General features: G+C 36.0%; 2 protein-coding genes across 4 annotated transcripts; one reads left to right on the top strand and one right to left on the bottom strand.

The window, feature by feature from the left end:
* The first annotated feature begins 20 nt into the window (after positions 1-20).
* LOC147397400 (AP2-like ethylene-responsive transcription factor At1g16060) lies at positions 21-4444 on the top strand. Of its 2 annotated transcripts, XM_086453027.1 has the most exons (8): positions 21-372; positions 536-618; positions 753-761; positions 1353-1441; positions 1542-1615; positions 2070-2120; positions 3134-3210; positions 3525-4444. In XM_086453027.1, exons 1-8 carry the CDS (start codon positions 227-229, stop codon positions 4022-4024), a joined length of 1029 nt encoding a protein of 342 aa, XP_086309153.1. In that variant the 5' UTR covers positions 21-226; the 3' UTR covers positions 4025-4444. The 2 variants fall into 2 exon arrangements, with proteins under 2 accessions (XP_086309153.1, XP_086309154.1); XM_086453028.1 differs by lacking the exon at positions 753-761 and having other exon boundaries at positions 22-372; positions 3525-4443.
* A 6535-nt stretch (positions 4445-10979) lies between these two features.
* On the bottom strand, positions 10980-22230 carry LOC147397399 (autophagy-like protein). Of its 2 annotated transcripts, XM_086453026.1 has the most exons (6): positions 21930-22230; positions 20480-21841; positions 14876-16571; positions 12606-12823; positions 11814-12027; positions 10980-11639 (listed from the first exon to the last, which is right to left on the bottom strand). In XM_086453026.1, exons 2-6 carry the CDS (start codon positions 21421-21423, stop codon positions 11229-11231), a joined length of 3483 nt encoding a protein of 1160 aa, XP_086309152.1. In that variant the 5' UTR covers positions 21424-21841; positions 21930-22230; the 3' UTR covers positions 10980-11228. The 2 variants fall into 2 exon arrangements, with proteins under 2 accessions (XP_086309152.1, XP_086309151.1); XM_086453025.1 differs by having other exon boundaries at positions 20480-22230.
* Between the last annotated feature and the right edge of the window lie 529 nt (positions 22231-22759).

The raw sequence follows: 22759 nt of genomic DNA, 5'->3' as shown, positions 1-22759 counted from the left end.
ACAAGAGAGAAGAAATCATATAGGCCGGTTAAAGACGGCACATCCCTACTAGCCGGCAAATTCACCCTCTCATTTCCAACTCATTTTTTTTTCCAATAATACCCTTTGTCCCTCCTTTAAAATCCTTCCACGAGAGAGGACCCAGTCGTCTCTCTCTCTCTCTCTCCCTAATTTAATTTTTTTTTCCCTTTATTTCACCTTAACCAAAGACTATTTGTCTCCTTTAATGGCGAAGTTATCACAGCAAAACCAGAAGAACACTGCAAATAACAGCAACAATAATAACACTGTAACAAAGGTGAAGAGAACAAGGAGGAGTGTCCCAAGAGTTTCTCCTCCTCAGCGAAGCTCGATCTTTCGAGGAGTCACAAGGTTCAAATTATATTAATGGATTGATCACATAACTTGGGTGCATTATAATAATTTTTATGAGACGCATTGTATCAATGATATGGTTCATCTCATAACATATCTAATGATTTAGATTTTTTATTTTAAAAAAAAATACTTATTGGGTGTTTTATGATTGTTTCAGGCATCGTTGGACAGGTCGATATGAAGCTCATTTGTGGGATAAGAATTGCTGGAATGAGACCCAAAACAAGAAAGGAAGACAAGGTATAACTTCTCCTTCTTGTTTATGTATATTTTTTTTTCCCTTTATTTGTTTTGTTATTTGAGTTTTATTTTCTTGATTTATTTATTTTTATTTTTATGGTGGATGGTGCTGTTGGAATCTCTATGCAAAACAGTTTATCTTGGTAAGTTTGATTAATGTTTCTGTTATTTGGACAATTTAGTCTCTCTTTTTAATATTGATTTTTTTGTTTTTTTTATATAATTAATACATAAAAAAAAGTTTTACAAAAAAATCTAAGAAAATGAGATCTGACCATCCTGTACTTCAGACGGGTGAAGGGTTGCTAGTTGTCTTTTTCTTGCCACGTGGCAAAGGATTTTGGTCCCACTGACTCATCAATGCTTGGCCACCCCTTAGTGTATCTACACACCAAATTATAGACTGAATAGTGGTTTTTTTTTTTCCTAACCATTGGATTTAACATATTTTCTTGGAGGGTTGATTCGAAGCCCATTTATGGAAAAATGATCAAATCAATGGCTAGAAATCATCAATCAAATTAAGGTTCATCAAGGGTGGGCCAAACATTCATGGGTTTAGCGGATTCCAAACTCATGGAAATATTGGACCTGAGCTCAAGAAATAATTTTTTCTATTTGATGAAAAAAAAAAATATTCCCTTTTTTGTAAGATTGGTGGGGATTTTTTTTTTTTGGTACTTATAGATATTTTAAGCAATCCTAATCGCATGATATTACTTTTGTTACGATAGGTGCTTATGATGATGAAGAAGCAGCTGCACATGCATATGACTTGGCAGCATTGAAGTATTGGGGACATGAAACAATCCTTAATTTTCCGGTATTTTTTCTCATTTTTGTTTGTAATTTATTTTCTATTTATTTTTTCGACATGCAAGATGGGAAAAAATTAATACCTAATTTACAATATGAAATCGTAGTTAACGACATACCAAGAGGAACTAAAAGAAATGGAGGGCCTATCTAGAGAAGAATATATTGGATCTTTGAGAAGGTAATTCTAGTTTTAGTATAAATGCACGAAATGATAATTTGGATTTTTATTATTTTGTAGTCTGTGTTCAAATATGATGAAATATATAAATATATATATATATATATAGGGTCCTGTTTGGCACCCAACAATATACCCAACAATTTGCCCAACATGTTTTGTCCTACATGGGTTAGAAGTTTTGAAATAGGCTAGTTTTTTGTGAGGATGATCTCTATGGTGAGGAGATCATCCTCACAAAAAATCAGCCCATTCCAAAACTTCTAACCCCATCACAAATGGTTTACAAAAAATGGACGGTTCACGATTTTTCAATTTGTAAACATGGGGTTAGAAGTTTTGGAATGATTCGGTGCTCAACATTTCCCATATATATATATATATATATATATGAATCTTTAAAAAGGAACAATACATAATTAAAGTATTTTTATTGGTTTAATTTACATTGCAGGAAGAGTAGTGGCTTTTCTCGTGGAGTCTCGAAATATAGAGGTGTTGCAAGGTATTTATATATATTTTTAACAAGTTAGATTGTATTAATAAATTAAAAATATTTAAAACTCAAGGGTATATCCCCTTCAAATACAGTTAAAGGAAGCAGAATTCAGTACCTGTAATTTTTTTTCTTTTCAAAGTAACATCTTTGAATTTTTTTCTTATGCAAAACTTTGATTATGAAATGCTTGTTGGCTTCTCAGGAAAAAAAAAAAGAATCATCATGCTAATAAAATTGGGCACAATGGAAACGAGGAAGTTAAGATGATTATGTGGAAATAATAAGAAAGATGGAATAAGAAATATACACTGTTAGCAAAATGTAGCAGTAACTCTAATAGATGACAAACTAAGAGAAAGTTGATTGAGATGGTTTCGACATATTCAAATTTCAATTAAGACAACGAAAAAATGTGAATGAATCCAGTGAAATAAAATACGAATTCACTCTTAATAACAGATGATCAAGGAACAAGATTCATTTAGTCAATTCCAAATCTTTGGGATGAGGCTTTGTTTGTATTGTTGATCATTTCTATTCATCATTAGCATCAACGCCTTATCACACAAATTTATGATCGACTAAGTATAATTCTTTTCATGTCATCCATTCAATTTCCTTTAAATCCATGTTAAAGTTGATTTTAATATATTCACTTTTGTTTTCACTACGTCATTTATATTCTTTTTGGTATTTCTATTCTTCTTTTATAATTCTAAATTTGCACAATCTTTCTAATTAGGATTATGATATATATATATATATCACTTAAATATTTTCATTGAAAGAATTTACTTCGAAAATTACAATCAATACATTATTTAAATAACATTTTCACATTGACATAACAATAATTCTGGTTGGATCATCTTTGTTCCTTAATTTAACTTTCCCAATTATTAAAATCTTAATTCTAAGCAATGAAAATTGATCTTAATCTTAATAAAATCTTGATTTAGTATATATTGTAGTACACCTTATTATAATACATCTTATATTACCTTAATATCAATTTGCAGACATCATCACAATGGAAGATGGGAGGCTCGAATTGGTAGAGTATTCGGCAACAAATATCTCTACCTCGGAACATATGGTAAATTTTTCATTTTCTTAATTTCTAAAAATTAAGTATCATCCCAAATTTGAGAAAATAAGGGGGAAATATATTAATAAAAATATTTTCGTAAATTTCTTGTTCAACTAGGGACATTTGCGTCAAATCATCATTACACAATTTTAAAAGGGCAGAAAAATCTCCAATCAAATCAGTTAGTTGGGGAAGGGTTACCAACTTCTAACGGCAAATTAAAGTTCCAAAAGTCTTTGAAATAATTTCCTAACCGTCACATCAATTTTTGCACTTTAATTCTAAAAATACCCCTGAATCTTTCTTAATTTACTCTACAGCCACCCAAGAAGAAGCAGCAACTGCGTACGACATGGCAGCCATAGAGTACCGTGGACTTAATGCCGTTACTAACTTCGACCTCAGCCGTTATATTAAATGGCTCCGTCCCAACTCCGTTAACTCTACTCCCGAAGCTAACCCTAATCCGACTCCAAACCCTAATCATGAGATTGGAGTAAGCTTCCACCACGGACAAACTTCCGGCACCGGAGAAACGTCCATTTCACTTCCCCGGACGGCATCCGGCGGTAACGCCTCGTCGGCGCTGGGACTTCTGCTTCAGTCTTCGAAGTTCAAAGAGATGCTCGAGAGAACATCGGCGGATTACTCCCCATCAACACCACCGGAATCTGACCCACCAAGATGTAGCTTCCCTGACGACATACAGACGTACTTCGAGTGTCAGGATTCCGGCAGCTACGCGGAAGGAGACGACGTTATATTTGGCGATCTCAACTCGTTCTCATCGCCGATGTTTCAGTGCGAGTTAGACGCCTGAGCGAAGGAACTCGGCGATTAATTCGGCCAAGGAAAGTAACAGGTCTGTGAATACGACGACGAGTAGGAAAACACAACCGTACGGATACGACAAAGAGGAGGAAATTATAAAAAGAAATATTCTTTTGGAGCTGTAACTAATTATTTGTTTTAATGGAGAGAGAGAGAGAGAGAGAGAGAGATTCCTTAATGAACATTTTAAAAATATTTTCAAATAAGAGACACGCGTCACATGTGTTATAGCTTGTAAGGCATTCAAACAATAACTTTTATTCCTTGTAATGTAATATTTATTGCTTCGATTGAACAAAATGTTGAATCCTCTAGCATTGTCGTAATAATAATTAATGAGTTGAGATAAAAAGACTCATCAGGTGGCATACACAATTGACACGTGACAAGTTTGGAGGAATCATAGATCTGTACGTCTTGGTATACTAGATTACACTTTCTCATTAAAAATGTCTCCCAAGTGAGTTTTGTATCTCGAAGCAAAAAAATCTACGATTTTCAAATTTATCCACATCAGTTAATCGATTGAATATGCCACCTGACGACGAATCATTTTTATCAAGACTTATAATTAATTAATGAGTCTTATTGGACTGACTTCAAATTTTAAAAAATATCTATGATTCCTTTACACTGTCATGTCAGGATGGGCGATGTGAGGTATAGTCTTGAGGTCACTTCAACATTGTTCTTAATTAATTTGGATAACATTTTACATTTGAAGGTAGAGTTACAGTGGCTAAAATTTAATGGCAACAAATCATCAATCAAAGTTGATGAAATCAATAGATTGAATCAAAAAAATATATGAGAAACTTGATTTGTAGATCAACTAAGCACTCCTTGCTCTTGATATGTTGATCTTTCACTGCAAGAGATTAGACGCGGAAGCAGTGATGATGGAAGTAGTGGCGACACAACCTTTTCGGATGGAAAGCAGGATCACATATCCAAATTCATTGGCAATAAGAGTAAAATACTCCTAAAATCTGAAAACACGAGAGGGAATAGGTATGCGTTCAAAAGAAATTGAAAGGCCAATTTTAAATAATTTAAGTGAAAAAAAAAAAAAAACAGATTCTTTTAATAACTAAAAATGTGATATTTGAGTTGTGTTATGGTTACGTTTTCGCGCGCTTGACGATCAAGTGGAGATGGTTGTTGAACAGAACACTCATTATAGTCCATCGCGATGTATGATCACTCCAATTTCAAGGGTAAGGAATTGTCAAGCAATATTTTCATATTGTCTCAATTCTTCTAATCTCTTCAGATCCACGATGTCTTCGATTAATTGTTTATCAGTGGCTGCAACAACTGCACGTATATTTAGAACATCAATACTAGATCATGACTTACAGATTATCATAACTGCTAGGCTTGACGACATGAATCTTAGTGATAAGAGTCCGATTTGCGTGAGTAACACTTCGGGCACATCAGATGAGTAGAAAATCAGTTATAGAAGTGTTAATCAGGATCAGAGACTTACTAACATAGTCGGCTTATAATTTTTTTTTGTGATAATCACTCTTATTACATCATATCTGGATTCAAATAGTTTTAGATCCAATCAGATCTGAATAATCACTCTTATTGGATCAATTTTAAAATGACTCTAATCAGATCCGATACAAACCCAAATCCAATCCATCGACAGACCTATATGTCCAAAAGAAAAGCACAAAAACACCCTTAGAAAATTATGAAATTATCCTTTAGAAGCATGTGATCTATTGACATCTTTCTAGCTCATATTCAAAAGGTTAGTAACATCCTCAAAATAATAAACCATATGGAATGTTGGGCGTAGTGCCAAGCACATCCCTCCCAAAAGGGAGAGGTCTTGAGTTCAAGCCCCCTCGTTGGCCACCCACTGGGATTTATCCCTGCTTACCTTGGGTTAGGAGCCCCCCATCATAAATAAATAAAAAAATCTCAAAATAATTGAATTTAAATTTGAATGTAAAAACATATATATTCTCATTAGAACATCATTATAAATTTTTTGAAAAATGGTGCACTACCTTTTGTCGAAATGCCAAAAACAACGACCCTCTCTTGACATTTGCTTCGACAACAAACATCATCATTAATAACATGAACTTTAGCGGAAAAAAAGAAGCTTTCATCTCTCTAAAATGAAGAAATGAGTTTGTATAGGATTAGGAGAGATTGAAGATTCAACAAACCCACGTTAGCTTTCCATATTAGAATTAATAAATTAAAACTTAACTTTCCATATTAGACTTAATAAAAAAAACTTTCCATATGTTGGAGATGTGGAAATTTGATTTATCAAGGATAATTCTTGGATGATGATTACATATCCCATAGGATTTAAATAAATTCAAAATATCCATGAAGATGGAAATATAGCCAATTAACACAATATAATATTCCTAATTAATCCTAATTGAGTTTAATTGATGTAAATCTAAGAGTTACAAGATATGTGATGAGATACACCATAACATTGATATAGTGTATCTCATGCACATTATTATAATGCATACACCTTATCTCTACCACCTTCCCGCAATTGCATGGTCCTTTAAAGAAAGACTATGCAATTGATTACATAAAATATTAGCCTTTAATCTCATGAAGAACTTGATGATGGATAGTTGCGAATATTTGATCATGCTTGATGGTGCTCACTGTTTGTTTGTGAAGTCCATTATTGTCACATTCCACTCATTTTTAAATCTAACGAAGTCGGTGGCCTACTAGATCAAGTTTGTCATGATCTCTTACATAAGCATATAAATAAGGATCGTGCAATTTAAATACAAGAACTCTCATTAAAGATATTTTAGAGAAAATAAAAATCGAGATTGTGAGGCATCAACTTGTGAAGTAGGGAGGTTTGTGAAAACATAGAGAAATGTTGGATTTTTATTGAAAAAGACTTAGGTTCGACGATGGTGCCACCGCCATCGTTGAAGAATGAGGCACTAAGACCGATGTGCTTAGTGGAGCTTGAGCTATGATACCATACCATTGACATGTTGATGTAATTCCCCACAATAAACTAGTAGAAAAAGCAATAGTGATGGAAGTAATGGCAGCATAAACCTCTCCGACGGTAGTTAGAATCACACATCCAAGTTTGTTGACAGTAATAACAAAATACTCCAAAATTTGCAAATACCAACAGAAAATATAGGTATTCAAAAGAAACTAAACAGACTAATTTTGGCTAGGAAAAATACTTTTTTTTTTTTTGCGTGTGCTTAAAAACGTGATATTAAGTAAATCGAGGATAGGGGTTACAAGTCACTTGACGATGATATGGAAATGGATGTTGATTGGGATGCGCATTATGGATCTGTCGCGGTGGATGACTACTCCCGAGTCATTGAGATCAAATATAAGTCACTTGACGATTGAGTCATTGAGATCAATTATAAATTGGTATTTTCATAATAGAAGATAATTCATGTGGTGGAAAACAGACCATGAGTTGAAAGGAATTTGTGATGATGAAGCGACGTACAAATTTGAAAGATCAAGCAAACGATCACGAGTTATTTGATAGTGTTCACATTTTTGCCATATTGTTGTTCCCTCTCTGCATTGCTTTTGCAAAAGCTACATTAGGATGGGTTTGGTTGGGATCGAACGAATGGTGGAGTTGAATAGGGTATTGCTTTACATATGGAATCAACCACTTCTTCTTAAATCCATATATGTTCTTCAATTTAATCATTCATACAAACACACACTTTAACATTGTATTAGGATTGAGAGAAATGAGAGAAGAGAAGAGAAAATAAATAAGTTTATCTCCATTTCTCTTATTTGGATTGTTATGTGGGGGAGAGAAGAAAAAAGGTGAGCTTTCTCTCCAAAAGTGGAGAGATTTGGAAAATAAAGGAGAGATCAAACCCTTTTATTATATTTTATAATGCCAATTATTACCCTACATCTCTTTTAAGATATTTTAAAATTTCTAAGTTATCCCAATTTCTCCCTTGTCAATCCAAACATGGTGGAGAGAAATTGAGTTTCTCTTCACTTCTCTTAAGGAGTTTCTCTTCTCTCGATCCAAACATAGTGGAAGAGAGAGAGAGAAAGAAAGAACTAATTTAAAGAATAGATCTTATTTCAAAAGTTATGATAATCCGACGCTCTAAGACTAGTGCTCTTTATGTTCCCTGATGTGGCAGTGCTTAGAACCATAGATCTTTTTCTTCTATGGTTCTATATATGTACTGCCACGTCAAGAGCATCCGATTTTTTAGCATCAATTTATCATTCATCTTATGATTAAAGATAAAACGACTCTTGCTGACAAATAGGCGGTCTGTATACAGCTGATGTGGCAAGGGAATAGAAGCTTAGATATTTTTCCTTGTGTATTCCGAAGAAAAAGATCTATGGTTATGTGCTTTACCACGTAAACCAGCCACATATGTGTTAGCGCCTACGTTTATCACGAGTCTAGTCTTATTTCAATCGAAAAGTTTTTGCTCAGTAAAGTCAATCCATTATTTCACCGAATTCAGAACTAATCAAACAAATCCACGTATTATGGCCGTCCCTAACTTACAAAACTACCCTTATAATTGGTCATTCGGTATTCTTCGAAAGACTTTTATTGCCTCAAGCCATGGTTGACACTCTGCGTGAACATGGCTGTTACAATTTGAGGGACAATACAGATTTTATAAACATCATATTTGATATTCTAGATTTTAACATACATTTTCCTAGAGATACATATTTCTTGGGAATCCCTAACATCCCAACTGTGGCATTGATGGTGAGCCTCAAACCATATTGGATTGACTTTTTTTGTGGGCAAAAAATCTTTTATTATAATTAGAAATTTTTTCAATTTTAGAATTGCTAACCGACAAACTACTCCAAAAGACCAATCTCATGGAGATGAGGAAAATTATAAATATATAAGAGGGTCATGGGGCTTAATTTGGGTATGACACACCCGAGAGAGGAGGAAAATATACACTCAACACTCCCCCTCCCATAAGGGTGGAAATGTACGAATCTAGCACTTTGATACCATATTAACCCACAAACTACTCCAAAAAGACCAATCTGATGGAGAGGGGGAGAACTATGAATATACAAGAGGGTCATGGGCTTAATTAGGGTATGACACACTTTGTTGAAATGCCAGGAACAACGACCTCTCTCTGAACTTGGCTTCTATAATTACCATAAGCTATCAATAAAAAGAAGAAGAAGAAGCTTTCACCTCTTCCGATATGGAGAGATGAGTTTCATCTGTGACTTTATAACTATAAAGAGGGTTAGAACCTTGAAGTTTCAAAAAAAAAAACCTGAAAGCTTTAAACAAAACCCACATTTAACTTCCCATATATGGAAGGAATTATTAAGATTTGGTTAATAAATGTGTTGGATTTTTACAACTCAGTTAGATATTTCTACAGATTCATGTACATTGTATGATGCCATTGCCATGGTTCTCCAATAATCTCAATTTCCACCATTTATTTCTGCATATCTAATATCATAATTAGATGTGCTTGCCCCGTCACTCCAGTCTCTGTCCAGACTTCTTATCATATAAAAAATTTGAGATTACAATTGGAATTCCTAAGAGCTGCGAATGGGCCATTTTGGGCCGGGCTTAGTTAGACCAACTTAACCCAGCCTTGAGAGACGAATTCTACCTTAGAACCAACCCTAAAGCCCATCGGACCTAAATTGGCTATGCCCAAGTCCAGAACTAACGGGCTAATGTTATTAGAACATTGTAAAAAAAATAAAATAATAATAATAATAATTGACCTAAAGAAATGATTAATTGAATAATACTTTTCCCATTCAAGATAAAATAAGTAAATTGATATTGTATCCTTAATGCTGAACGATCAAAGCATTAAATATTGGCTAATTTACCAAAACATGCACTGAAAATTGATTAATTTCCAAAATGGTGCACTACTCAAATTAATTTCAAAAACATTATTAAAAAATAATTCTTTTTTATCAAATCAGTAAAAATTATCATGAATAGTGTTTTGGTGTTTTTCATACCCAAAATACTCTTTTCAGCTTTTTATTTTTGAAACACTTTCCTTCCTAACATCATAGGATTTTAAGCTTTACTAAGAAGGGTTGTTTTGTTCAAATGGATTATCACATCAGCATTCCAACACCAAAGCCCTTAAATTTCATCAAAAAACTCGGATTCAACAAAAAAGAGAACATTTTTTTTAGCTTGATCCAAGCTTTTGAAAATGAATGGCTAGCAAACTCCCAAACTTAGAATTAAAATTAAAATTCAACGACAAAAAAAAACTTCTTTCGGAATTTATTTATTTTTTAGAAATTTCATAAAATTTTATCCTCTGTAACCTTGAAGCATCTTGGCACAAGATGGTCCAAAGATGAAGCACTGTTCTTTTTTGTTTTTTTCTCCGCCACCATTAATGAACCAAAAAACATTGGACTCAACATTTTGGGCAAAAATCCAAGAACTTAAAAAAAAAAAAAAAAAATTCAAAGAAAGTAATATTCCACTGTTGAATTTTACTTTCAAGAAAAAAAAAATTTCAAAGAAAGTAATATTCCACTATTGAATTTTACTTTCAAGAAAAAAAAAAAATTTCAAAGAAAGTAATATTCCACTGTTGAATTTTACTTTCAAGTTTGGGAGTTCAATAACTGTCCATTTTCAAAAGCTTGGATCAAGCTCAAAACAAATTGTTTTTTGATGAAATTTAGAGGTCGTCGGATCATGATTTTAATTCTCGATCGAGATGACTCGCCCGGTATTGTCCATCAACAAGACGAATGGACAAGGCATCTCTCCTCGTGGTGACTCGAAAGCTGCTAATACTGTTAAAATCCAAAAATTCGGTAATCAACCCTGCAAGCAATGAGATTAGAACTGGAACAGAGAAGATGAATGAAGATTAATAAATAAAGAACAAGTGAAGACTGAACCCTGGAGAAATATTCACAGCTTCTAATCACATAAAGAAAGAGTGTCATTATGTACAAAACGTGAACATCAAAAGTCCGGTCCCATCATCATCAGCTGTACAAGGAACTCAACATCCACCATAACGTCAAAGATTAAAATGTCCAATTTCGTTTTTTTTTTAAGATAAGTCTGTTCTCTTTTTTCTTTTTTTTCTATAAATATATATACAATTAGTTTCTTCCATCATGTCTAGTCTGCACCCCCCAGAAGATCAGGAAGGAGAAGGTGAATGAATGGAGGTGTCAGGTAACATGGCTACTGTCACTACAAAGTATTCACAGCCAATAGGTAGACCATATGGGTTTGATGTCGAACCTGCTCCTAGAGCCAAACGATGGGTCCCTGCTGTATCAGAGCTCAAATGATCCACTTGATCCCCACCATGCTCGGATCGAAGGATTGCTGGAGGCTTCACCATTTGTCGTTCAATATGCACAATCTGCCCAATAATGTAACTTGGTTTGGTCGGGAGGTGTTCCACAAACAAAGCCACAGATGCAGCAGAAAGGTAGTAGTTAGAGCAGTTCCGGTTGATTGCCTCATAATGCCCGGCGGAGTTAAGGACAAAGGCAGCTATCTCGTGGACCTCAAAACGACCAAACGATATCTTCTCCTTGTTTGCCTGTTGAGAGATGATCAAAGAATTAGAATCACAAATGGGGTGGAAAAAAAATGCATAATTTTGGGGGTAGCTAACAGCCTAACATCCCAAGGTTGACATAGCTGTGAGCCTCCCCATGTATCTATGCTAACGTCCAAGACTTAGTGGAGGGCATTAGCATCCTCCACAACTAACCTGCTTCTCGAGCTGATGTTTTGCATATAAACTTTTAACCAACTCTTTCTTCTCTTCCAGCTCTTTTGTGAGGTGTCCATGTGCAACTTCGGCCCTTGAGCACCTTTCCAACAGCTCTGCACGGTGCCGAGAGAGGATACCCACTTTCTCTGCAAGGACTCGAATGCATGCCCGGAACTCTGCCGTAACGTCATCTTCATTCTCATTAACAGAGCTGGAAACAGAAAAGAGGTTCACAATCTATCAAAAATCGGCATTATAACTCCCAAAAAAACAAAAGATTTACTGTAACACCAATCAGACGTGGAATAGAAACAAATTGAGCTTTTGCACTTTTATAATGCCTGGTGTCAAAGGTGCCATCATGCCATGCTAGTGGTGGCCAATTGTAGGGGTTTTAAAAGATTAATTTCATTTGTATTTTGTACTCCTGATCATTAATTAAAATTTTAGACTAATCAACAGAAATATATATTTACCCTAACAAAATAGTTCAAAACAATTCTTCTTAAACTAATATTTTTTACTAAATTAATTATATGATTTATCATTTATAATTTAGAGATCATTTAAAAAGGCACACCAATGATGTTTATGCCTCAGCTTTAGGCCATTGGCCACCATGTTTTAAGACACTGGGACCAAATATGATTGTATTAATTGATACTTCCAAATTAGAAAATAACACAATCAAAGACGGGAAAAAGAAAGCAAGATACAATAAGAGCCATCCTACTGGTGTAACAAGATAATCTGAGGAGCATTGAAACAAGTATTTAGCAAGAAACTTACTTTGCCAAAGAAAAAGCCAAAGCACGTAAGGATTCCGCAAAACCAGCCACCCCAGAAGCACTAACACAGCTCCGAAGTCTTTCAAAAAGGCCACGCATTTTCACAGCAGACACGCGCAGTGTGCTATACTCTGAGGCCCTCCTATCTGCAGCACAGAGATGAGTATGAGCTTCCTCTCTTGCTTCATGCAGGCAATTCTCCAAGTGCGCACAATTCATCTGTTTTGTCGAGAAATAAATACATCAGAACACAAAAGAACATATATGTGAAGTCATGTAATAAGGACTTGCCATTTTAATATTTTTCCATGTCAGACCCTTGTTAGTAATCTCCCGCTTAATTCTTTAAAAATTCACGAATTTTTCGTTTTTTTCAATGAAAGTATTATTCTCCAACTTATTGAACTATTCTGAATAATTTATGGATTTTAAGTTTGAAAAGAATAAAACACGATTTATACAAATTTTTATAAAACTCGGTGGAAAAAAAGATGCTACTATAACTTGTTGTATGTTGCAAAGTGTAAACTTGTAAGTTGTGACATGTACCACAACCTGACTTTGAAGCAGCCATGCTTCAAAATTTTGGAGGAATCCACATTTTTACGTGACAAATGTCCCTTTTATCTTTAAAAAATAATGACACGACCCTTTACATTTATTTGAGATTACACCTTAATTTTCCAAATTCATGATGTGTCCTTTGACTTTGGTCTTCTTTTACCAATAACCTCAATGTCCTCGTTATCACCACCATCATTATTACCATCACCGTCACTATCATATGGCCGAATTTTTGGTTTTCGAATTTTTGAAATGAAACGGATAATACACATGTGAAGCAAATGCCGCATATTTTCCATTTATCGAATTTTGACCGGATTTTTGTAATCCAAAATCGAATAGAACTCGAATTTTTCACGAATCGAATCTTTGCCGTATTCCGAATTGCTAACAAGGTGTCAGACATATACCGACAATACACTTAGCAAGCAAGGAAGTGTGTAAGCCTTCATTTAAATAATTGTCAATAAAAATTTGACTCCCGAGAAAGGATCAGTGCAATCCATACTTCATACAGTAATCTATTAAATTGTTAGACAATATTTTTTCCCTTATTTCAGACACCTATTACCTGTGTACATGTTCTTGTTACATAGCTGTGAAGTAGTAAACCAAAAGTACCCTCCCTCCCTGCCCCCCTCTCTCTCTCTCCTTCTCTGCAAATCCTATCTAAGTTAACCATAAAGAGAACCTCAGACTAAAATTATAAATATGTTGATCACAGCAACATCCTTTGGGCTGGGAATAAATGTTTCTTATACTCCACCACTTATGGGTGAATGTTACCCATTGGTTCTCATTTGTCTCAATTGAATATGCAATCAACTAGAGTTCGAAGGGAGTAAACTATTTCTTGGAGATCCTATAGACATAATCATAGACTAGTAAGACACGGGGGGAATTATATAAGTTCACTGCTTTAAAAATTAAATGACTCAAGAAGAGACTAACATCATGCACAAATGCAATATCAAGAAACTACACTAGGTTTACTTAAAAAGTACCATACTAAGTCAGGCACTTTGTATATAAACATAATAACATGAATAAATTTATTGACAAAAAAGATCCATTATGCACTACATGATCCAAGAACTTCTTGCAGACGTGTAAAATTTTCTAGGGAAAAAATATTTTGATAAAAATAAACTGTTTTAGAAAAAGATGGTAAGTCCTGGTGTCAGATCTTAATTCACTGTCCTTTCTCCTTCAGATTTTAGAGCTATTTTCTGTTCCTCTTCCTAAAGCTGATTTGACCCTTTTCCTAGTGTGAATTCTAAACATTTTCTCCAACAAGAAAAGATACTAGTGGGCTATTCTTCCTTTTGTTGTGTCGGGGTTTGTGGAAAAAGAGGAACAAAACGATGTTTCAGGGTGAGGAGAGGCCTCCAGAGGCTGTGATTTTGTACATTTTGGGGTTTTGGTTTCTTTGGAGCAAGCTTTCCAAGGACTTCGAAGGGGTCTTTTTTTAGGACTTCGCTTTCAAATGGGAGTTACTTTGTAGTGTATAGCTAGGTTGAGGGTTGTTTTGTTATTTGTGGAGGTTTTTTTTTTTGTCTTTTTCCCTGTTTTCCGTTTTCTTTTGTAGTTTTCTCTCTTGAGGGGGCTACCTCAGCCTACCATTTATTCTCATTTTATTAATAAAATTATATCTATCAAAAAAAAAAAAATTGTTTAAGAAAAAATTCATGATACATCCAAAAGTACCTGAGACTCATCCAAGAGCTTCCGGCTGATTTCCAACTCTCTCCTAAGGGTGGTGACCTCCTCTACAGCAGCTTTGAGCTTCGTTTCAGTTTCGCTGCATTCATTCAACTTGTCTGCAAGTGCACTTTGCAGTTCCAACACAAGATCCCCCCTAACTTTGGAGTCTGAAGCTGGCTCCACCACAGTTTCATAGGTTAACATGTTACGACGCTCCAATATATTCTCAGCAGCAGAGTTGTTTTCCAGTTCATAGCCCAACTGCTCCACCATCTTTTCTTTCCCAGCTTTATCGCCTACTGCAAGTCCATCATGATGAGGATCCATCATTGACGAGTCCAACTGCGGATTTATCATGCCAGACGAATCTGCCATATTTTCATCTACACCTTCTCGTGCTTTGTGAGTTCGTCTACAGAACTGCTCTATTTTTGTCTCTAATGAGGCCGATGTACAAGAGACCTCATCCATGGGCTCAGACGACACGTAAGGCAAGTGAACTTCGGTGGATATGTAAGGCAGGTGGGCTTCTCCATCCCCTGATATTTCTGACTTGCAATCATCAGCTTTCGCAACAGAAAGGACGGAATCAGAAGCATCCTTACTACCTGAAAGCTGCTGCCCTTGAAGATATCGATCAGATAATCTGCTCTCCAGCTCTTGAATACGTTTCTCATACGACAAGCATTGCATCTGCTTCTGCCTTACCATAGATTCAATATTTTTGCAGTACTCATCCTTCAGATGCAATGCTTCAGCTGTCTTTTCTGCCGTGTTTTTAAGTAAACTATCCAGTTTACTGTCATCCAGTGATTCGTATTCAATTTCGGGGTTGAATGAACAAATCAAAGCTATTGCAGACGCAAGTTCAGCTTTCAACCTCGCATTCTCGACTTCCATCTTGCTTGTCCCAGCAATTTCTACCGACTCACTGCCCTCAAGGAGCCCCGAGGCATCATATTTCTCGGAGTTATCAACAGAATTCTCTTCAGCTTCCGCAGACATGGAAAATGAGGCCTTCGATGATCCATGCTTCAAGGTTTTAGATAGCAAGCATACTAAATACTCGGGAGCATATCGGTCAACATCAGCAATATCAATCCCAAGCAAGTTATTGTCAAAAGGAGCTATATTCACATTACAATGACTGGGAGTGTCGAACAAGCCCATAGATGACAATACTTCCCGAGGTATATACACACTATGTGCCTTAATGAACTCTTCACGTCTTCTTACCTCGACCTCCCTCTTTATTGCAAGCCTCTCAGCCAACTGTCCAGCCATGCCCATGTAGAGCTTCATAGAAGCCTTCCTTCTCACTACTTCAGCAAGGCAAGCCCTGTATGATGGACCAACCCCACGGACCAATTTTAGATCTGCAAATAGATCATCCTGACGTCCCATTGCCTCCTTGAAAGCTGGAAACTGAAGACGAATATCTTTGATGATAAACTGAACATAAGCTACCTTTTGCATGCAATTGTGCACAAATTGGTTCATTTCGTTCTTTCTATCCTTGCAGAAATCGAGCAAATCTGAAATTGAATGATCACAATCCTGCATCTTAGGTAGGTGATTCCTGTCATGGACATCATACATGGGACCCAAAGCAGAAACCGCATCGTGAGGACGAAGCGAGGCAGACAATTGAGAGCTTAGGCAATCAACCACAAGTTTTTTCACTGTGTTCACATCTTTGCTGCAGAGAACATTGATAAAATTTGGTCAGTGGTGCACATAAAATTCTAGTTTTTTTTTTAAAACTAAGATTTCATTAATACGAAAAATCAGTACAAACAACAGGAGGTTGAAAAGACCATTTTAGAAAGACTGGAAAGCACAAAATGGGGAAAAAACAAATACACAACCAACTACTACTCGTCACTCATCACAAAATCCCACCTGAAAATGAAGTCTTCGATGAAGACAAACGATAAAATAGGCTAATATCATATTCTCATTACTAACTATAAAAATTCCTTTTTTGTAAAACAAATTATAAAATATATTATTTGATAGATGACAAACTATAAAATATGAAGGAAAGCCTAAGAAAGGAGTGCCTTCAAGATACTTGAACATTTATAAGTAACTATGATAAATCCAACATGGTAGGGATACTGCAAAGTGCCATAGAGTGGAACAACCTTCAAATACTGAACATCCAAACCACTTCTAGAATGTCCTAACAGTAATCTAAATCAAAGACAATAAGATACATGAGAGAAGATTAGACTGACTTGAAGGGAGCCTACAAAAGAGAGTCGCTGAAATTAAACTTTGACCACTGATTTCTTTGAAAGCCGGGCACCTAACCAGCATAACAGCCATCATTAGAAATGCTAATGGTTCAACACTCAATGCCTCTTGTTTGTGTGGCATTAGAGACTAATACTGTTCTTCTAGGTTTTAAAAAACTATCATTTGTGCGTCAATGGGCCAGTGATAGTGGAAGAGGATCATTGGAAAAAAAGGAAAAAAAAAACATCACAAGTGATTTAGGAAATTCAGATGGTCCTTAGGACATTTCAAATATAATTGATAATATGAGGGTTTTTAGTGTGAACCTTGAAATATTGTACAGGCACACTTGTGGTACAAGGAAAGATGCCAATTTATTGGCAAAGAAGGTTTATTTGGGCAATCTTTGACATTGGAAGCCTCCCCTTAGCTTCCTTTTCTTATCAGTAATATAAATGTATTAAAGAAAAAGGAAATTAAAAACAATGGAAAAAAACATTCCCAAAGGAAATAAACAATAATAGCCAATAGGACTGAGATTGGTAACATCCCAAAATTCAGAACTTCCTAGTACCAGATTCATTCAAGATTCCCCAGTCAATTTTAAAACTCCTAATTGCTCTATAAAACACTAACACACTCTTTCAAAGTTACCCAACTCAAGGATAAAGCATAAGCATTAATAACTTTCTCCCTCACCCCAGATCCAACCCTAGGTCTTGCTCCTACTATGGGCAACTAAGATTAGGGTTGGATTTTCTATAAGGGAAATGAGGTGGATTAAAGTATCAAGAAAAGAAAAAGACACATGCATTGACCGAAGATAAAGCTCAAAATAGAGTTGAACGGCGAAATACTCGTGTTATTGACTGAAATATTTTTATAAGGCATCTATAATTATGGTACATGTAATAAAATAAATATGGCAGAAAAATGGACTTCATATAGACACAAACATGTATGAATGTATTTTTTTTGTAAATATAAAATTTTCCATTGATAATAAAGGAGAAAAGGAGGTTGAGATGGCCCTCAAACAACAAGACAAAAAAAAAAAAAAAAAAGCACCAACATGCCAAAAGCAAAGAAAGAAAAAAGCCAAAAATAAAAGAAAGAACAAAGGAAAATAAAGTTGCACGCCCGAAGGGGGGCTACGAGTCACAAATGGTATTCCAGTTGAAAACAAAATCTTGGAAGCACACGCCCTTGAAGTCCTTACTCATCTTCGACCAAAAGAAGAGTAACCCCAAAATCTCCAAAATCACAGTATGAGATGAGCTCTCCTTACTCTGGATCACTCTGTTGTTGCACTCTTTCCAGAGACCTCACGCAATGAATTAAGGAAGGATAGTCCAAAGATACCTCTTTCTATAAGAGAAGATATTGAATCTCCAACTCTCCAAAGTGCAAAAAGAGAAAGAGGAAAAACCCAAGCCACCCGGAAACGAGATAAAAAAAGCATCTAAATACCACACGAGAAGGGACAATGAATAAGAATGTGGTTGGCGGACTCCCCATTCTTCGAGCATAGGTAACAAAAGTTTGGGGAGATCCACTCTCGAGAGATTAGATTGTCCAAGGTTAGGATTATACCCAAAGAGGTAAGCCATAAGAAGAAAGAAACCTTGGGTGGTATAAGAGTGGACCAAATGATGGACGACGAGAAAGAGACCTCACACAACGGAAGCAAGCAATTATAAAGGGATTTAACAGAAAAACCTCGTCCTTGGCCTTGAACCATTCTCTCCTATCCTACTCATTCTCTCTAAATTGGAGCGAATTAAGAAGATTTAGAAGAGATGTGGCCTCAGTTAACTCTCAGTCATTGAAGTTCCTCCTGAAACCAAGATCCCAAGAATCCGTATTACTGTCTCGAATCAAACACTGTCTCACAGAGTTGTACTTTTTCAACAAACGAAGAGTACAAGAATAGAAATTGAGTAGCCAGAAACGAAGTACCGCACCAAATATCCTCCCAAAATCTAACCTTGTCCCCCAACCCAACTTTGAATCTAATCTCCTTATCAAACCTATCAACACCCTTCACAATACATTTCCACACACTACACATGTAAGATCCTTTAGCCTCACCAGTATACCAACCAAACTTCTTTTCTCCATATTTAGCATAAATCACCCTCCTCCACAAGTTTCTTTCTTCCCCAAATCTCCAACGCCACTTGCATAGGCGAGCCTTATTAGTTAATCTAAGCCCTCTAATCCCCAAGCCTCCATTCTTCTTAGGAGTGCAAACCATCTTCCAATTCACCAAATTATACTTTCTACCACCATTATTGTCATTCTACAAAAAAAAATTCATGAGTCTTTCAATCTTAACCTCCACTGATTTTGGCAACGAGAACAAGGAAAGGAAGTAGCCAAGATTTTTGGTCATTGGGGGCTAATTGCTTACGACGGTCAACCAACAAACTTGATTTCCTTCTATGCATAGATTAGGTTTGTCACTGGCCTAGTAAGATTTCAAATCCTACGAAAAGTTGTTGAGCTCACCTTGAGGCATCCAAAAACATACAGATGAACTTTGAAAAAAAATAATAAAAAAAGACTTATTTTTTACTGTGTACTTAAAGTTTAGGTTTGGAGGTTTGGTGGGATTCCGGTAGTCCATTTTCAAAACCTTGGATCAAGCCCAAAATAATTTTTTTTTTTCTCTTTTGGATATGAGTTTTTTCCATGATATCTAGAGGGGTGTTTGTGGTGTTGAATTGCATTGGTAATCCATTTGAGCTCAACGACCCTTCCTAAGATTTGAAATCTTAAGTTAGTAAGGAAAGTATTTTGCTAATTTTTTTATGTGCATTGGCAGTGGAGGTTTTACATAATGTCAGTTTGTAAAACACAGGACTATTTCTAATATGGATTAAAGTGTAGGGACTAATAAGCGATTTGTATTTTTTTCTTGACTGGTCCCTTCTTGGCTCCGCCCCTGAATGTATGCATAAATCTGCATAAATGTGAGTGCACATGTAATAAAACAAGCATGGTGCAGCCAGATGCATGACCACACATGGCTATTAAGCCCCAGTACTTTTTTTCTACTTACTAGGATGTTTTAATTATGCAAAACTATCAAACACAATATTGAGATGAAATTGCCATGGATGATGGGATTATCTTTTTATGGGCGTTTCTAGTAACGTAATATTGGTCGGTCAATTTTACAAAAAAATCAAGAACTCATCCCAGGCACTGACTTGCTATGGAACAAACTATGCACCAAAAAATATTTTCTAGGTAGAAAACTGATCTGAAACATAAGCTATTACAATAAACGAATAAATCTAGAAATATAAAAATGGGCAATGCAAAAGGGTAGCAGAAGAAAAGAAGACCAGAAAAACCAACCTCAGAGATTGCATTATACTCTTTTGCTCATTAAGATATTGCTGATGGTCTTTGATCATCAATTCTAAATCCCTAATTGCAACAGGCGATTTAGTGGAAAACAAATCTTCAATCTTTCTCTTCAGTTCATTAAACATCTGCTTGAGTTGCGAAACCTTCGCCTCAAACTGCCGATGAGAAATGTTACAATTCTCCACCCACTTCCACAGATTCTCTTCCTTCACAAAATCCAGCAAACATTTACGGGATTCCGTTTGTAGTGCCGGGTGGAGCTTGCATGACCTCAGCTTGTCTATATCTCTACCGAGATTTGTCAAAAGGTCTGAATGGTACCTATGCTGTAACGAGTAACATTTCATGAAATCCATGTACATTTGTTGTATCATCCGGTAATAATGATTCATACTTCCCCACGCAGTTTCCAGCGCCCTTTCTTGAACTCTTTGTTCTCTCAGAAGCCTCTCACAGTTCTCGAATTTCAATTGGGTAGAATTATAAATTGCCCGACCACGCTGGAAATGATTTCTGAACTGTCGCTCGTAAGAAGGCAATGCCTTGAGAGCTGGGTCCAAGGCATCATCTAAAGGGTGTGGATTTTGGGATGATGATGGTGATGGAGGGACGTAAATTTCTGGAATATCAACCTGTTCCGGGATAGGGACGGGTGATTCGGGGGATAGTCTTGCTCGGTTATAAAGGAAGACCTCTCGATCGTCACAAGGGAGCTTGTACGCCGATAAGGGGCGCTGGGATTCAAGCTTCATGTCCAGACAGAGAAGAAGCTGGTCATTGAAATTAATCCCTGATTCAGATTCTATATGTCGTTGGATTGCTTCAACGGACGTGTTTTCATCACAATCGAATTTGATACAGTGCCCATTTTCTGCAATATAGACTAATAGCTTTCCTCCCGGAATGAAACCCTCAGTTACGTTTGAACTCATTTTATCCTCTAAATCAAAATCTCCACCACAAACCGACAATTAACCAAAATCAATTATAAAGATCCACAAATGTCTCCCAATTATCACCACAGATTAAAGAATATAACAAATAAATCTCAAAAAACCCTAATTGTCTGAAACCAACAATAGAAACCAGTAACAAACCCCTAATGAATGAAACCCAACTCTTAAAACTCAAAATATTCCCAAATTATCACCGCAAAAAAAGCGAATTTCAAAACCAAACCTTAAACCCACGAATAGATATCAGCAACCAAACCCTAATCTCCAGAAAATCCTCAGGAGCGCGTCAGGTTGTTCGGCCACGGCCAAGCAAGAGTAAACCCAACAAAGATATCATCGATGAAACCCTAATTCCTCTTCTTCCTCACATATAATCGATCAAAAAGCAGTTCTTCTGTAATCAATGTGAGAAACCCAGTAATCAAAACTCGTAAACAATAGGGAAACAGCGAAGAAATTTCTTAAAGGGAATCACCACTCACCATCCGAGAAAAAAAATCTTAAAAAATTCCAAAAGTATTCAATCTTCCACAGCCGGTAAAGATTATTGAAACCAAGTCAAGAAAGTCGATTTCGTGTGGAATTAGATCAACGAGAATTATCTGAGAAGAAATTTTGTGAAAATTCCAAATTTAAGACTCTAGGGTTTTTGTCCCCCAATTTTTTTATACGGAGAGGTCCCCTTCTGCAGGAAGTAACCCTGTTGGTGTCACCCTTAGCAGAAGAGCTCCTCAGCAACAAAACCACCTCTCTATCTATATTCTCTCCTTCTTTCTCTCTCTCTCAATTATATTAAATTAATAAGGACGCCGGGTTCATTCAATTTACCCAATCACCACAGACCCAAACTGCCACGTGGCCACACTCTTCACACAACTAAAATCTGCTTAATTGATGATCTTGGATCTGACCAGCATTAAAGCAAACTCGAATCTAATAAGATGATATCAAGCAGATCTTTGGTGTATTTATTCCACTAAAGACCAAGGAGTAACTAAAGAATAATTAATCTAAGACTATGTGTAATTGTGTATCCCGATGAAAAGAATCTAAAATACTAACCCATGCCAAGTCAAGGAGTATGTGGGGGCGTGTGCCAGAGGGGAGGCGTCAGAAAAGAGTCGTGTTAGGGTGACATTGGGATTTACTACGATTCTCACATTTTCTGACATGGGGTGCACACATAACTATAAATACATTTCCTCAAGATATGAGTAAAAAGTATCTACGGTCATGTGTGGACCTCCACGTTAGAATTGTGAGAATCATAGTAAATTTTGTCACCCAACATTAGTAGTCAGAAAATTATTAT

This window comes from Akebia trifoliata, chromosome 8 (assembly GCF_017979445.1).
Source record: "Akebia trifoliata isolate Shusen 1 chromosome 8, ASM1797944v1, whole genome shotgun sequence".
NCBI classification, from domain to species: Eukaryota; Viridiplantae; Streptophyta; class Magnoliopsida; order Ranunculales; family Lardizabalaceae; genus Akebia; species Akebia trifoliata.
The sequence above is the reverse complement of the archived record's forward strand: the minus strand, read 5'-3'. Positions and strand labels throughout refer to the sequence as shown.

Coding starts and splice junctions, on each gene's coding strand:
- LOC147397400 (XM_086453027.1), top strand. CDS start 227: ATGGCGAAGTTATCACAGCAAAACCAGAAGAACACTGCAAATAACAGC. Junction 1,442..1,541: donor AAACAATCCTTAATTTTCCG/GTATTTTTTCTC, acceptor ATGAAATCGTAG/TTAACGACATACCAAGAGGA. Junction 3,211..3,524: donor TCTCTACCTCGGAACATATG/GTAAATTTTTCA, acceptor TTTACTCTACAG/CCACCCAAGAAGAAGCAGCA.
- LOC147397399 (XM_086453025.1), bottom strand. CDS start 21,423: ATGAGTTCAAACGTAACTGAGGGTTTCATTCCGGGAGGAAAGCTATTA. Junction 16,572..20,479: donor AGTATAATGCAATCTCTGAG/GTTGGTTTTTCT, acceptor TGTTCTCTGCAG/CAAAGATGTGAACACAGTGA. Junction 12,028..12,605: donor TTGGCTTTTTCTTTGGCAAA/GTAAGTTTCTTG, acceptor TTCTGTTTCCAG/CTCTGTTAATGAGAATGAAG.